At 39.0% G+C, this 16,250-nt stretch overlaps 1 protein-coding gene across 2 annotated transcripts in view; it reads left to right on the forward strand.

Annotated features, from left to right (window-relative positions):
* CPNE8 (copine 8) overlaps nucleotides 1–16,250 on the forward strand; it is a 70,439-nt gene that overhangs the window by 618 nt on the left and 53,571 nt on the right. Inside the window, exon 2 of one of the 2 annotated variants that reach the window (XM_039726951.1) lies at nucleotides 12,590–12,630. The exons of the other annotated variant lie outside the window; for it this stretch is intronic. Within the exon in view, the coding sequence (XP_039582885.1) occupies nucleotides 12,590–12,630 (41 nt within the window). The remainder of the gene's footprint in view (nucleotides 1–12,589; nucleotides 12,631–16,250) is intronic. 2 annotated transcript variants of the gene reach the window in all.

Genomic DNA, 16,250 nt, shown 5'->3' on the forward strand with positions numbered 1-16,250 from the left:
CCGCGGGTTCCGCCGAGCCGGGCAGCGGCTGCCGCCGCCCCGCATCCTGCCCGCGCCGCCGCGGAGCGGGACTGGCGTCGGCGAGCGCGCAGGGCGCGTTACCCGGCGGGTGTTTAACTTCTGGAGCTGTCCCAAGTGCCGTGGTGGGGACGGAGACCTTCCGGCCGCAGTAATCCTGCCGTGGGTTCTTCAAGGCTCTCTTGCAAAACTTCGGAGTACGGGCGTGTTGTGTCGCTTCGTCATGTTTTATCGTAAGGCTGCTGCCGAGAATTTGAGGGAATGCCAACCCACAACACCAAATGTAGCGTCTGTGGTTTTGTTCCTTTGACGCTTGTTTATCGGAATTTCAAAAGTCCTGTTTTCTCCCGTGATGCAGAGATTTTCTCATTAGAGGTCTAAAAATAGTTTTATTTGTGCGCTTTTTTATTCATGTCTTCGTTCACATTCCGCAACTTCCTTAAGTATTTCCTAGTAGTTGCAAAGCGGTGATGGCTTTCACCAGAGCTGGCAGCTTCTAGCGGAAAATTTGAACTGTCAGTGTATTTCCTGACGGGAAATGAGACAGAGTTTCTTCTGCAGTTATACAACATTTTATAATGTTGCTGTTTACCAGTACTACTAGCACGATAGAACGGCAGTGCTCTAAACTTAAATTGTCAGACCACTCCCTCTCTTTCCTTAGTAAATAAAGTCTGATTTGATGTTTTATCAAGTGTGGATTTCAAAAGAAGGCTGAAGCAGTGAGAAATAGAGTAAGATTAAATTTTTACTACTGAGTCACTATGCTGACATATAAACACCCCATCGTACTTGCTGTCTCTGCAAGGTTCACAAGCACCAAGTGTTGTCTGAGGAACGGTGTAAAAGCAATCCAGGATCTTTACTTTGCTTTTAAGTAAAGTAGTTTTACTTTGTTCAGATAGCCTGTCACAGATGTCAGAGCATTTTGCTGAATTTGACTCAATTCACTTAGTATGGGAGTTCAGGTATCATTTGTGTATACCTGCCATGTTTCACAGTAATCCATCAGATTAATAGAAATGCAGGTATAGAGCATAGAAGCATGATTCTGACCTTACTTGTAACTAATTTCAGTATGTAGTTTACAGCAGCAGTTTCTCTGTAGGTATTGTTAAAAGCCATGTCAGTTTTGTTAAAACTTTTTAATTTGTCTTGATGTCAAGTGCAGAAAGATGGGAATTTCCATGGAGATTCCTTTCTTCTGTATGTGCTGGATGACAATTTTTGATTACAAAATTATGCTTCAGAGCAGAGTATAAAATGAGTGACACTAGGGCAGAGATTAATGGTTAACACATTTGTGATTCATCTGTAAACACATTCATTGGCTAAAGCTTGTGAAATGTGGTGTTAAATGGAATTGGGAAAGACTGCAAGAGCAAACTGCAAAATTCAGAGAATGCTGAAAATTCTTTAATAATTAGCAGGTTTGTATTCCTTAATACCTGGAGAGAATTGCTTTTAAGAACAGTTTGGTCATGATGTTTTTTCCCTTGATACCTGAAGAGTTGTAGGACCAATGAGGTCACTAATTAACCATCATTTATTCCTAGATTTTTTTCTTGGGTTTTTCTTTTTGCTTGGCTTTGGTGTTTTTTGTTGTTGTGGTGATGTTTTGTGGTTTTTTGGGGGGGTTGTTTGTTTTTTGTGGGTTTCTGCTTGTTTTCCTTGTAGGACATGAGGGAAGTTCTTCCAGTTTGTACAGGTGGTGTAACTTGTGGTCAATGAAGCAGTGCAAACTGTTTGTGCCCTAAAGTAAATCTGTGATTCTTCTTTCCTTTGTTCTGTCTTTCTGTTTGTCTTATTCAGTAAGGATACAGTTTCTATTCCTTTAGCTCACAATTCCATGTGATTTATTTGTCAGCATTTCCCAATTTGCCTGCATCCTCATACTGCCAGTGAAGTATCCAGATTCAGCACTGTGCAGATGGTATTGCACTACTTGATATTCTCCAGGCCACCCTGGTTTAGCTTCAGAGTCACATCAGGTAGCCTTTAGGAGAAATGCATCTCATAGGATGAAAAATTCTGTCAAAATTGTAAAATCCAGAAGTGTTTCGGTTATCAGGCAATGCTCTTTCTGGAATTTCTTTATGACTAAAAGTTTTTAATATCATTCCCATGGCTTTTGAATGCCAACATTAGCTGTAATTTAAAAAATCCTAGAAAAGCAAGAAATTAATTTAATTCTAGTTATTACTACTCAGTCCCTATCAAATAAAAACTTCACGATTCTTTTCTGACTCTCTAAAATGTAGTTTATCAGGAAACAGAAGTCTTTGACTCAAGAGCCAACTCTAGTATGGCAGAAGAACTTACATATGTATCCCAGAGGATCCTCTGGTGTTGGTAGTTGTCCACTATTGTCTGGATCAGTTGTTGTAGCAGCCATCTCCCTCTGCACCCTGTCTCTGCCTTCCTCACAGGTGCTGAAGGGCATTTATGACCTGATGAAAATGTTACTGTCACCTGCCATGCAATCTTTAGTTGTTGCTGCCCCGTATAATTTTGCACAGTTGTCACATGGTGAAGGACCAAGACCTTATCCCTGCAGTCTGTGTGAAGGAGTGGAAACAGGCTGCACTCTGTCCTTTTACTCGCTAAGTTTTCCAGCCCAAGGATTCCTCTTCCTCTGCAGGAGTGTTTGCTCTGCGTGCTGATTGTAGGCCTGTGTCTAGACACGACTCTTCTCTTGCCAGCTGTGTGTGAGCTTGTGCTCTTATGTGAGCTTCAGGTGAGCTTCAGGCCATATACCTGTCATCCTCCTTTCCCTCTGTTGATGTTGTTCACTGATTCCAATCTAGTTAAGTCTTGGAAAAACTTCATATTCTGTTCCTATCTTCCCTCTGTTAGTGCTGTTACTGTGTGTTGATTGAAGTAGTTTATCTAATGCTGAGAACTGCAAGATTGTGGTCATGGTGCTCTGTGTGAGCATACAGATTTCGGTGTATTTTAATGGGTTCAAGTTTTTAATTTTTTTTGTTATGATCTGTATAATGATGATTTCTGTTTATCACTGTTACTGTGTGGACAGGCCTAGGTTTTTTCCCTGTAGTACCTGATAATTCTGTAGCCATTCTGCAGTCTTATGTTAATAAAAAGGTCAAGTGTTTTTTTATATCTCATGTTAATGTGTGTTTATGGACCTGTCAATCAGAATTATCTTATTGAGAGTGTTTTTTTTAATATCTATAGGAAAGTGAAGCTGTAGTTTTATCATTTTGACTTGTAGTAGTGTATCAAAGATGACATGGTTATTGGAAAGAGGGTTTTAAAATATTGACACAGTGCAGGGTCACTTTGCTAATTCAGAACATTTGTTGTGATAATACTGCTTTAAAAGGCTTTATGTTCAATCGGGCAGTGTGTCTTTATTGGTCTGGGTTTATGTTGGATAAACTCTACACTGCCTGTGTTCCCACAACAGCGTTATGTGCGTGAAGGCACCATAAACACCTTGTCACAGCTAATTCAACAGAAATACAGTTGGTTGCCCATGCCTGTTTTGGATCAGTCCTATGCCACTTCACAATTTGTACAGAAATCTAACATTAATTAATGAGCTGAATGGAATTAAGCAACCCCTATTCTCAGTAATTGAAATTATTCAATTTCAAGTTTCTTGCACAAACAAAGCATACCACTTCAGACTTTTTCATTTTGTTTGGTGGCGTGAAAGTCTTAACCAGCCACTTCCAAGTGTTTGCAATACCTAAAAGTATGTTTAGGTATATCTTGGATTTTCCTAGGGACTGATTTCTGGCAAGATCATGTCTCTCCAGCCATCATGCTTACTTTCTCAGTTTTTAAAAAAATATTCATAATTTGTTAAAGTCTCTGTCACAGAAAGATATAACAATAAAAGAGATATTCATAACAAATTATTTGAGCTTGTAATTCTGTATAGTAAAAATACAGAATATAAAATGAATTTTTATTGTAAACCTGGTTTTCATCTTCCTGCTTTCTTTATGTGTGTGTTTCTAGCTTAGATTAAAAGTGCATGGAGTGGTTATGTGACTGCCAGCAGAAGGTTGATTTTACATTGTTTTGTTTTTTTTAATTATACTGGCTAGGGAACCAACTGGTTTCAGATGAGAAAAAAATATAAATGCTTTACAGTGTCCATAGTCATGGAGATGCATTCCTGATAGAGTGCAAGTTTAGTTTTCACCTGTGTGTCTCTATTGTTTGGAAGTTAAACATGCAGCAGTGTGACTAATAGAATTTAAAGCAGATTTCTTGCACTGTAAGTTCTGTCCTGTGGTAGCTAGTGATGGGAAAGATGCATGCTAGTGTCTTTACAAACAATTCCATGGGTGAGTGTCTTAAGGAGATATGGGAGTTAGTGTCTTTGAAATGGGTCTTAGTGCCTCTGCCCACCTCAAGCTGCAGAACCCAGTTTGGCTCCTTAACTTAAGAGTAGCAGACAAATGGATCAGCACACAGTCTGTTGCAGAACCCACATAGCCCAAATTTCTAAACTCTGGAAGAAAATGACATGTTCAAGGGGAGAATGTGGTAGGTGGCTTGGGAAGGCTGTACCTTCCTAGTTCTGCAGCCACTGGGGAAAGGAAGAGGACAACATGGGGCTGGGATTTTAGGATAAAAGGGGGCTATGTCCTCTGAAACCTCGAGATAGAAACCCCATGGACACGTGGCTGAGTGGGCTCTCTCCCTTTATTCAAATAACAGTGTAGGACTCCTCTGTCACCTTCATGGACAGTGGCTTTTCATGGAGTGATTTTCCACACACTAGGGACAGGCTGTTTTAACCCACCCCTGAGATGGGTAACTGAAAGTTCTTACTAGATCCCTTGTGGTGGATTCAGGTGGAACAAGACTGAATAAGCAGTGTGTACACACATGGCAGGTTTATTTCAGAACAGTTTGGTTATGTTGGAAAGGAGGCATGTATCTGCTTTGGTTATTATTTATAGAAATATAATTCTATAAAAGTATAAAAATATCACTTAGGAAAATATACAAGGAAAAGAAAGACAGGGTAAGAGTACAAAAGAAGAGGAAAAATATCACTACCGATGGATCCAGCACTGAAACTCAATTGTTGCAATTTTGATGCCTTTTGATCAAAGTTTTGGTCACAGTCTTTATCCATTGGGGCTGGAGAAGTCCCCCTGTTGTGGTTTGGAATAGGAGGAAATACAGGGAAGTGATGGGTGGGGAGAAAAGATTCAGTGGGTTAATGTATGTTCAGTGGGAAGGCCCAGGTGCCTCCCCTGGGAGTGGAGTCTTACTGTGAAATACTGTGGATCGTGCACAGTCTCGGGGGGCTTCAGGGGACTTTGAAGATTTGTGGCCCTTTCTAAGACATGACCACTGTTTCTCATGACTGCACAGGTTGAGCCAGTTGTGACTTATCACAAGATCAAATGAATACCTTCAGGCTTACCTATGAGTGATACCTCCCCCAGGGGGTGGTTTTACACCTGAGTCTCATCTGGAGAGGACATTGGCATGATAAAAAGCATTACCCACCTTGCAGGATCTGCTTCTTACTGGCCTTTTTGGTTTGGTGTGGTCATCCTCTGGTGGCTGGGTGTGCACCTCCTCTGCAGCTGCGCTGTTCTTAGGAAGATCAACGGTTTCACCACACACCCAAAAATTCTTCTCCTCCCCTTTGTTTAGGGGGTGCAAATCTGGCCCCAGCAAAGCACCTGTTGCTTTTGCAAGTCTGATTTTTGAGTCATTAACCTTTAACATGTCAGTTCTCATGCAGGCTTCAGGTTTCACACAACCTTGGGAGTGTCAGGACTTGTCAGGTTTTGTCTGAATGTGCCTTTGAGCTTTGTTTGGTTTTACTTAGCTGCAAACCCAAACCTGGAATCTTTTTTCTACTTCCTGGGTAGCTACTGCTTGGTTAGTTTCCCTTTGGCTTATCCTTGTGTAATTTTGTGGTGTAACCATATTTCCTTCAGCAGATAGTAGTAGCAGGTAGTTATTATGTGTATAATGATGTATTTGTGACCCTGACAGAATGGTGCAGTGCAGAGGAGCATCCGTCACGGTGTGATAGCAGAGGCTTTGCATGTGGGGGCACAGGATGTAGAATGGAGTTGCACATGAATGAAGTCAGGGCATGTTAACTCAGCTGGGGGTCCTTGGAGTGGGGAGGAAGAAGTCGTCAACATCATACTCCTTCTGAGACCACTTCTTCCCCGCCTGCCACCGCTGTAAACCTCATGGGTGTCCTCAGACAGGAGGTGGGACACTGATGGGTGGCTCACTGTAACACCGTCCCTCAGCTGAAGCCCACTGTCCTAGGTCTCAGGTGGCATACAGGAAGGCCTGGCAGCAGGAAAAGATCTAGGAAATGTGCAATAACTTTGTGTATTTTTATGAAGATTTTCTGTAGTAGTATTATTTTTCTCAATTTTTTATCTGCCTATCTGAGCAGTGGCTCACTGACCAACAGTCCTGCACTGGCAGAGTAAGGATGACTATGTATACATACATTGATGGTATGTATTTCCCTTTAAAATTACTTATTTGAGGTATACCTTTTAAAGGTTGTTTCAGAAAAACTGCAAAACCAATCTGTAGGTTTTATATGCTGTTATACATTAATGAAACACTGTGTTAGATGTATTACACATTCCTAAAGAAATCAGATCTCACATAGGGCAGCATATCCGTGGATTTGGATGGTCTGGGTGAAAGTAACTGGAAAGGAGTGGTGAGTTGACAATGGATTGAAAAGCTCTTTTGACCACCAGCAGTCTCTAGTGCCATTTCCCAGGACACATCACCAGAAGTCAGAAACTGTTTACCTGCCCAGTCCTAGCAACATAAATGTGGGTGGTTTATTCTGTTGGTTTCAAATAGAATTTTGGGTTAGTACTGAAGCAGAGTTCCACCAGTTTGTGATAGTACTAATTGGTCTTTTTTTTTTAAAATTTAAACTGGGATAGCTAAGATTATGTTTAGGTCTGTTTCATCTGCACAAATATATTTTTATAACCCAGTACATCCCATCTGTTTCAACAGAATTCCTGTAAAACTATTGCTGTGTTAGAGTAAATAAACTTGGCAATTCCTTTGGGGTTTTTTAACCCTCAGGAGCAATCAGCAGTTTTAATAGAGGTTTCATCCTAAAATTGTTTGTGTACATCTAGCCCGAGATGGCTTTCTGTGGGTTGTGTTAAAACTCATGGAAGCACTGCTGATCTTACCCTTCTCATTGCTTCTCACTTTCTTTTTTCCCTTATGGCTTCTGAATCAATATATTCTTAGCTTGACAATCAAAGTTACCGTGAGGCTGAAAATTATTTGTTTTCTGCTGAATTACTTCTCCTGAGGTTATGAAGAGGTATTGTGAATGTTTTCTTAAGCTTGCACCTCAGAGATATGTTTGCTTTCTTCTGGTTCTTCTAGTGCCCCAGAGTGGAGATGGTTTGAACAGAAAGAAACAGGTCATCCTAATTGCCTGTTAGTCAGTAGAGTCACTGTTGTCTCACCTGTGAGCCTATTGTAAGAAAAGCAGTTATTTTGACAATAATGTAAAATTCTGAGAGATTGTCTGATCTGCTGTTAGGTCCAGGGCATTCTGAATCTGGAGATGTGGAGGCTAATAACTGGCTTTGTTGTGCTCTGACAGAATGGAGAAAGAGAGAGTAAATAGCTGTGGAAGGGTGACTACTTAAGCTGCCACAATAATTTGTGCAATTACTCTGCAGGTAGGTCAAGTGGGCTCTTCACTTGAGTGGACTCTTTGGCTCATGCATCATCTTAGGACTGATCCTTGCAAGTTCAGTGGCACCATTAAGGCTGAGGGGTAGTGCCTACTGGGTAATAATACCGTTATGTTACAATTAGTAGTACAATGGGTACTATTCTGCACATTAAAAAGTGATTAGGATGCTCCTTTCTGGAAAGCATTCGGATGCTTTCCATGAAAAAGGGATATGGGCCCATCATTAAGTGAGGGAAACAGAAGTGCTTTTATTTAATGAACTAGAGATAATTCCTTTTTCTATGGATTGATAAAAGCGTAAGAGAAGTAGTGTGTGCTTGCAATATATAACACAAATATGATATACTGAAAATGTATATTTTCTAAAAATTATTTTGTATGAGTAACCAACTTCTGTGTTTGCAAGCTGCTGAGTGCTTCACAACTGAGAAGCCTTTGCATGCATTTAAATGTAAGTCTAAAGAAGAAGAGAAACATAAAACCATAGCACCCAGAGAGATTTTGACAAATTAATCTGAAGTGAATCACATATTTATCGTTAAAGATGTCAGAGATGTTGGAAGCAAAGTAAGTCTTTTTCCAGTCAATACAAATTGTTAATTTGTTTTAAATTTTGAGACTATAAAAAGCAGATTTTAAACTGCTCACTTCTGTAGTTACTGTGGTCTGTTTTTCAAGGCCAGAATTCTACAATTTCTGATGGGGGAGTTGGATTTAGTTCTGCTTAGCAGTTTGGTATAACAAAAGCTTAAAAAAAAGAACTTACGGAGAAGGAAGTTCAGATATTGATCGCTAAAATAAAGTAAAATTTGAAGGAAAGTGTATGTGGACAAGAAGAGTAAATGCTACTCTTTATATACATCTGACAGCATACACATAGGGCATAGTGGATGAGAGATCATAGGAAGCAGCAAAGGCTGTGATGGTTCCTGGTGAGCTACCACTGCTGACTAGATCAGTGAATCTTGAAGCACCTGATTTATACATGTGACTTGTTTTAGATTAAGCAGTACAAAACACTTGGCATTAGGAGGCATTTCTTTGCTGAGAGGCTGGTCAGGTGCTGGAAGAGGCTTCCTGGAGAGGTCGATGCCCCAAGCCTGGCAGTGTTTAATAGGCATTTGGACAATGCCCTTAATAATGTGTTTTAACTTTTGGTCAGCCCTGAAGCGGTTGGGCCATTGGGCTGGATGATCATTGTAGGCTCCTTCTAACTGAAGGATTCTAGTCTAAAAAACTTCTTGAGCACTGGTGTTACTTTGATACATTTTTAGGGAGTTTATGAAACTAAGTAAACAAAGCTAAATATGTTTTAACTTTATCTTATTTACTAATCACTTTCTTTCCTGCCCTGGGGACATGGCTCTCATTATACAGAAAAAAAATTAGCCCGGCATTTCCAGCATTACTGCCATGGCTCCTATTAATTGCTTTCCCCTTAGACATCTATGGTGTTGCAACTGTTTTGGAAGGTCCACACCATAATTCCTTCAAGATCTGTGCTAGTAGAATAATGCTTTCTGCACAGATGTTCCCAGACTTCCTTGCTATAGGTGTTTGATGTGCATGTTTCTCAAGAAAAAAGTTCTGGGGTTTTTTTTTTCCCCTCTCTCATAATTGGTAGAAATTCCATTTCTTTTTGCATTCTTTATCTGCAAGGCTTAGTGGACAAAAAATATACTCACAAAATTCAGTTAAAATTTCTTTCAGTACTTTGGTTAGGAGAAAGAAAAAGAAGTTTCGGATATTTCTGGTTTCTGAGTTTATGAGCTTTCCTGAGACAAAACAGCTTACTACCAAAGACAATGCTTTTCTCACTAGAAAAATACACTCTGTATTGCTCAGCATGTGCAGAAAGTGCCATTGAAAATGAAGAGTACAAAGACCACCTAAAGTTCTAGAAATGCATTCAGTCTGCTTTCGGTTTTGTGTTCCCATTCCTTGTAGATTGTCCTATGCACAGTTACTGTAGAGTTTTACATTTAAAGGAGCACTTTGACTGTTATTCCCCTGAAATGAAAACGCACAAATGAAATTGAGCAGCCTATTGAGGTGTTAGGTGATTACTGGCCAAATCAGACTCTTTTTTATTCTTTTTTTTTCCTGTTGGCACTTTTTCTTCAAAATTCCTTTTGAAATTGGCTGCATTGCTTGAACAGCTTGCCAAGTTCTTACATTACTATTTTGGCTGGCTCTTTATGATTTGGACAAGCAGGCGTGCTGCAAACTTTGCTAAAGACATTGTTTGTTTGTAGGAAAGTGTGTGAAGGGTTGAACTGAGGGTTTTGCAAGTTCTAGTACTAGTTCAAAACCACGACTTCATTGCATGAACTGACCTGAATTACAGTGTTAAACTTGGGTGTCTACCCTTGCAATCCTTTCAGGGATACTGCTTCTGTAGAAATGTTCTTAACTCATTAAAGATTCTTTATCTTTAGATTCTTTAAGATTCTTTAAGAACCTGTGGATTCTCAACTACAGATTCTTACCTTCTTTTTATGCTGTTCCTATGGTGGCTGCTTTTTGCAGCTGCTGGAAGTATCAGGATCAACTAAGCTTTACAGTACCAGGCCACTCTTTATGTTAGTATCTATATGGGAAAATAGAGGGGAGCAAAACTTAAAAAGGAGCACAAGAAGAGTAAGAAATATCTAAAGAACTCAAAGCACCTTATCTCAGTATAAGCATGACTAAAATTCCTTAATCCTAATCTACACTGACAAGCACTAACATAACAATTATAAGGTCACTGTATGGTCATCATGCAGAGGAATTAAAATTGTTTGGATTTCTAATGGTGAGTATGGGAGTCCTGTTCCAAAATCTAATGCACTGTTTGTTCCATATAAGTCTAATTTTGAAGTTTTATTGCAATTCATTTTGGGATAATCCCATTCTAGTTACTAGGAATTAGTTGTGTATCTAGGTATGTATAATTAAGGAGGAATAGGAGGCAATTTTCGTATTGGGTTGGCAATTCCAATATTACAGAACTTGCTGTACTGTCTTTTAAAGCAGTTTGTAGTGATTGTTGTGAACTACTGATTTGGGTTCACTGATTTTCCCATGTTTCTTAATACTTCCAATTTATATTTGCATGATTTTCTTCAAGGTAGGATATGGTTTCACTGGGTACAATTGTATGCATAAAAATGACATTTCTGAATGGACTAGAGAAGTTCAGAATAATTAGTGTGTGCAGAATTCAGGTGTATTCACAAGTAGTAATATTAAAGCTAGTGTGTACTTTGGCTAGATTAAATAAAATAGATCTGTCCAATGTTCTTTTCAAGCCATTTTTTTGTTCATATTGCTTCTTCTGAAGTGTGAACTTGGCAATGGCTAAATTTGGAATACAGTATCTTTTCATTGCTGAAGTCTTAATTGGACCACTTAGAAAACCTGTATTGAACAAAATGTTAATATGCTTTTCAGCACTGTTCAGAAGCACAAAAATAATGTAATTTAGATCTGAATGAGAGTAGTTAATAGTGACCCTTGAAGAGGCTCTACTAGTTATTAAAAATAATCAGTTTTAGGGGATATAAACTGGTTATTTAATCCTTCTGCTTGCTCTGGGGTAGGATCAAAGACCTTTACTAGAAATTGTAGCTATCTGACTTGATAGACAATGGATATTTCACATAATGTCTCCCACCTTTAACAGTGGAAGATGGTAAAACAATGGAATAAAGTTCAGCTTCTGTGCCTGCAGTGCAGAAGATTCAATTTATGGTTAAACCTGTTCGTGCTTGCTCTGTCTACATGGAGGTCAGCTTCCATTTGTAGCAGTATTTTCCTCATAGATACAGTCTATATTCCTCCAGTTACTCCTCTTTTCTCTGAACTCCAGTGGCTCCATATCTGTCTTAGATTGCAAGAAATTGGATTGTCCAAAACATTATTGCTTGAATTGAATATTTATCAGTATTATGAAGAGCAGGTGATTAGTCTAAAATGGCATTTTTGTTTGTGTATGCCAGTATGCCTTTTTCCCAAAGGTACAAGACTCCTGACTTGTATTCAATTTGTGGTCTACTGTAATGTCTAGGACTATTTTTGACATAACTGCTGTATATCCAGCTCCATATAGATATACTGCATTTTTGCTGTTAAGTTTAATACCTTCCAAAGTCTATTAGCTCTTTCTTGTCTCTTTTCAATGGCATCCTGTTTTCAGAACATTTTTCTAGTCTGTCGAGACAGTTTTTAAAATTTATTTCATTTTTTTAATGATGAAATGTTGGTAACTATGCTGAGAATGGTTTCTGGCCAGTCCTGATTCTTTAGAACTGTTAATTTAAGTCTGTTCATCTGTGTATGATTCTCAGCTGGCTGAAGTGTGGATATGATATTGGGACTGCATTCCATAACAAAATTAATATTTATTCCTAGGTGTGTCCTATGTATGGATTAGTTCTCTTTACCTTACTTATCCATGATAGATTCTTAGAGATACTTCCTGATGGCTCTGAAATCTTGTAGTCAATCTTTTAAGTCTAAGGTTTTTGGGTTGAGCTGACAAGTTAATCTCTGGTAGACCTTTGTGATTTAAAGGTGTTTCTCTTCCTGATGCCTGTTACATGTATCTGTAACATCCATGTGGTTGTTTTTTGATTCATGGTGTTGGAGTATATGAGCCACAGTTTGCTCAAATCCAAAGTGGATAATAAAATGAACTGTCAGCTGACTCCAGTGTTAGTGCTGACGAAGTCTTGTGTATTAGGAGGGGAGAAGACTAAGTTGACTCTTGCTTAGAAGTGTTAAAAATATATGTGCATTGCTATCTGATTTTCATCTTGCACAATTTTTTTATGCCTAAGATTACTTTTATCTCTTCTTTTTTTTTTATAGAAATCTTTTGGACAGAGATACATTTTCTAAATCTGATCCAAGTGAGTATATAGTATTTTATTGTTTCTTCTTATTATGTATTTTAAATGTGCAAACACTGAAATAAAATTAGGTGGGTGGTTTTCTTCAGTGTCAGTTAGGTTTATGTTGTCTTTGTGACAATTACTTAGAATAATTAAGTTACACTTGAATGAGTTACACTTATAACTAATGTTATGCGAAGTGGAAATTTAAAGACTGTTATTAATACTGCTTTCCTGATCTAAATAGTCTCTTTAGTATTTAAGCTAAAGTTTCCTAAAATTAATACATTCTGGAAAGTTAGGTTGTTGTTTCTTTTTTAGTATCTGTTGTTTTTTTCAAAGCTATTAGGAAAAATACTAAATAAACTAGAAGCATTTGCTGCTGCTAGAACGTACTGTCCACTAATGTTAGAATAAAATGCTGAAAAATAAAATTAGGTTAATTGATCTCTGGGAAACACTATTTTTTCCTGATCAGCAGTGGTATGATGTTTTTTGAGTTAATCTGTTCAGAATTGTAAGCTAGTGACACTCACTTTCCTCATAAGTTGAATTATGACAGGATCCCCCAAAACTCTCATGTCTATGAATTTATGATGGGACTTTTGATTTTAAATCACTTACTATCTTCCTGTATCTGATGCTTTATGAAACCTTTAATCAAGTAACCAAGGTCACAAAAAATTTCCTTTCTGTTCTGATAATGTTACTCAAAGGAGTTTTGTGTGGTTAATATACTGGTCCTGAGGTTGTGGTGTTATCCTGTCTCTCCTACAACTCTCCATTTGCTTTTATCCATAAGTTCAATTTCTTTCTTTAAGCCTGGGCTTTTCTTCCTTAGGATACCACATATTGTGCTTACTGGCATTGGAAATAACCCTAGATACATATACTTGTATCAAGTCTCTGGACATGCAACCATGTGCTGATATTTAAATACTGAGTCATGTGGCAGTATGAAACATTTGAGTACTTTTGTTAGAGTAATGTTTCCATTCTGCATCAAAAAATTCTTGAGAGGGATTCCACTTTTGAAGGGAAAAGCTTCTACTTCCTGAGGGAAAGCTACAAGAAGTTAGGAGTACCTTTGAAGTTTCTAACCTGTAAAGCTTTTTTTAAAAAAACTCAAAAAACAAAACAACCCCAGAAGACATAGGCAATACCATGCCTCTATATGGAGATCACACAGAAACAAAACTGAATGTTTTTCATATTGATAAAGAATTTTAGTTGGCTAAAAAAATTTGTAAAAGTTAGTTGGTTGTTGGGTTGGATGATCTTCAAAGGCCCCTAACAATTCTGTGATTCTGTTAAAAAAGACTGAGTTAAAGTGTTTTGAAGAATGCTCAGTGGCCTGTTGCCTGTGATGAATTCAGAGATCTCTCATATTGGCAAAGTGATAGGGTGTCTCTAGTTCTTCAGCTCAAATATTATTAAGGACAAGTGCTTCAATTTTTTATCAGATAGGGCACTGTGTGAGGCATGAGTTGCAGGGTTTGAGTGGGAGGGTGCAGCAGTGTGAGCTGTGTGGGAGAAGGCCATGAGCCACCCTGTGACAGTCACAGCTGGTTCCAGTCAGCTCTGGAAACCACGGCAGCAACGCTGCCTGCCAGAACTTCTGCCAGCACGCAGTGCCCTGCTCAAACATGTCACAGAAAAAATGTGCCAGCAGTGGCAAGCTAGACAGAGCTGCTGAAGGCACTGCCAGAGCCACATGTGTGCAGATAAACTGCTGGAGAGGAGATGCTCCATGCAAAGGAGAACATCCAAGCTCTGTAGCCTGTGCACAGCCCAGGAGCACACAGGTGGACAAACCAAAGTGATCATTGCTGGTGAGTGACCCCTTCTAGGAAAGACATGGAAACAAAGGGGCAGGAAAACCTAAAGAAATCTTAGTATCTATTTAAAAATGTTTCTGAGAAGTAAACTAGTGGTGTGATTTTACTGATTTGGAGTATATGGAAATATTTTAAAAGTATCACAAAACTTGCTTATCAATTTGAGAAATTACTTTTTCAATTAATGTAAATAGCTTTTTTAAAGGACTCAAATTGGTGGAGTACTTTAGGGGTCTGGTCTCCAGTTGTGAGTACCCAATCATTATGCCAGTCAGGCCTGTCACAGGTAAGCAATATAAAACCATGGAGTGCAGTAATACTGTCCTTGGTGAAGAGAGAAGAGGAGAAACTGTTTACTCTGGAAGTACTCATATTGTATCTGCACTCTGGAAATCACTTGTCAGAGCAGCTTTGATTTTGGGTATTCTCCAAACAGGGTACATCCACTTTTAGTACTCTGCAGGTTTTTTTAGTAGCCAGTTTAGTTTGTTTGCTTGTACTGTCCTTTAGTTGGTCACAGGACATATGGCCTACTGTAAAAGGGGTGAGTGGTACAAAACATTCTTGTTCTTCTCTGTTTGGAAGTACAGCAGGACAACTTTCCTCAGTGTCTGTTCACTTGGAAAAAGGCCATTCTTAGGCTGCTCTGTATACAGTTAGTTTATTCTGTTGCTAAAAAGGTGTCAAAATCAGCATCCTGCCACTGTCACAAGATCCACTGAAGTTGCAGCCATTAGATCTCGTACAAGATAGAACCATGTAGGGTCATTCTGTATGCTGAGGTCCCATTGCTTTTGGCTAGGCTGGTTCTAATATGCTTTTCATACTCCAATGTATTTATCTAAGGATCGTACTGGTAGTGAAAATCCAATTTTATCTTCTTGGTCTTTTTCTCAGAGGGACACACATTAATGTAGCTGACTTCCATGTCAATATAAACAGCCTTCTCCTGAAATTTAAAAGGAACTTGTGATTTTCCTGGTTCTCTTAGGAGATATGCTTGGCCTTTTTTTTTTTTTTTAATATTGTAATTGCTACTCAGTATTCCAGTTCTGACCAGCCCCTGCGATCTAGAATATTCATGCCAAGAGGAATCTATCACTTTGCCTGCCCAGAGGCAAGTGACAGAAGTAACTGTAGAGATAGTACATATAGATGGGACAAGCTTGGATAGCCATTGCTCAGGAAGTATTTTAAACAATACTGAAGCCTCTTACTGACAATGCTTTCTGCTCAGTGGTGTCAAAGCAAGTCGTATATACTGATTTACTGTAGTGTCTGGAGCATTCTGCTCTCCCAGTTTGGCGACCATTTTTTCTAGGAATTTTTTTTTTTTGATCTATGGGTTTTATTGATTTGTTTTTTTTCTTGCAGAAAACTGAGCTGAAGTAGTGTTTCCTTGATGAGGTAGGGATAAGACCTGCCAAGGAGACACAGATTAATGATTTTGGCACATTTCTTCTGTCTAATTACAGGCACAATTGTTTTCTTCCCATGCTCTGACAACTCAAGCTGAGCCCTGCAGAGCTGTGCTGGCAGCAGCACACTCCTCTTGGGGAGCCCTGTGGCTGCTGAGTATTGATCATCAAGAGTCCAGGATGAACAACTGAAAACATAAAAGTTCTTCCCTGGGGAATTTTCCCGTGGAAGACAGTAACAATAAGAAGAATCTCTTGGCAGTTGGGACAAAGGGACCTTAGGGCACCCCTGCCTGGAAGGTTTAAAAGTTGGTCAGTGAAGAGGACTGGGGAGCCCTGCTAGAACTGGTAGCATGGAAAGATTTAGGTAGCATTGGGGAAA

Source organism: Passer montanus, unplaced genomic scaffold (assembly GCF_014805655.1).
Source record: "Passer montanus isolate IOZ18808 unplaced genomic scaffold, ASM1480565v1 scaffold6, whole genome shotgun sequence".
Lineage (NCBI taxonomy): Eukaryota > Metazoa > Chordata > Aves > Passeriformes > Passeridae > Passer > Passer montanus.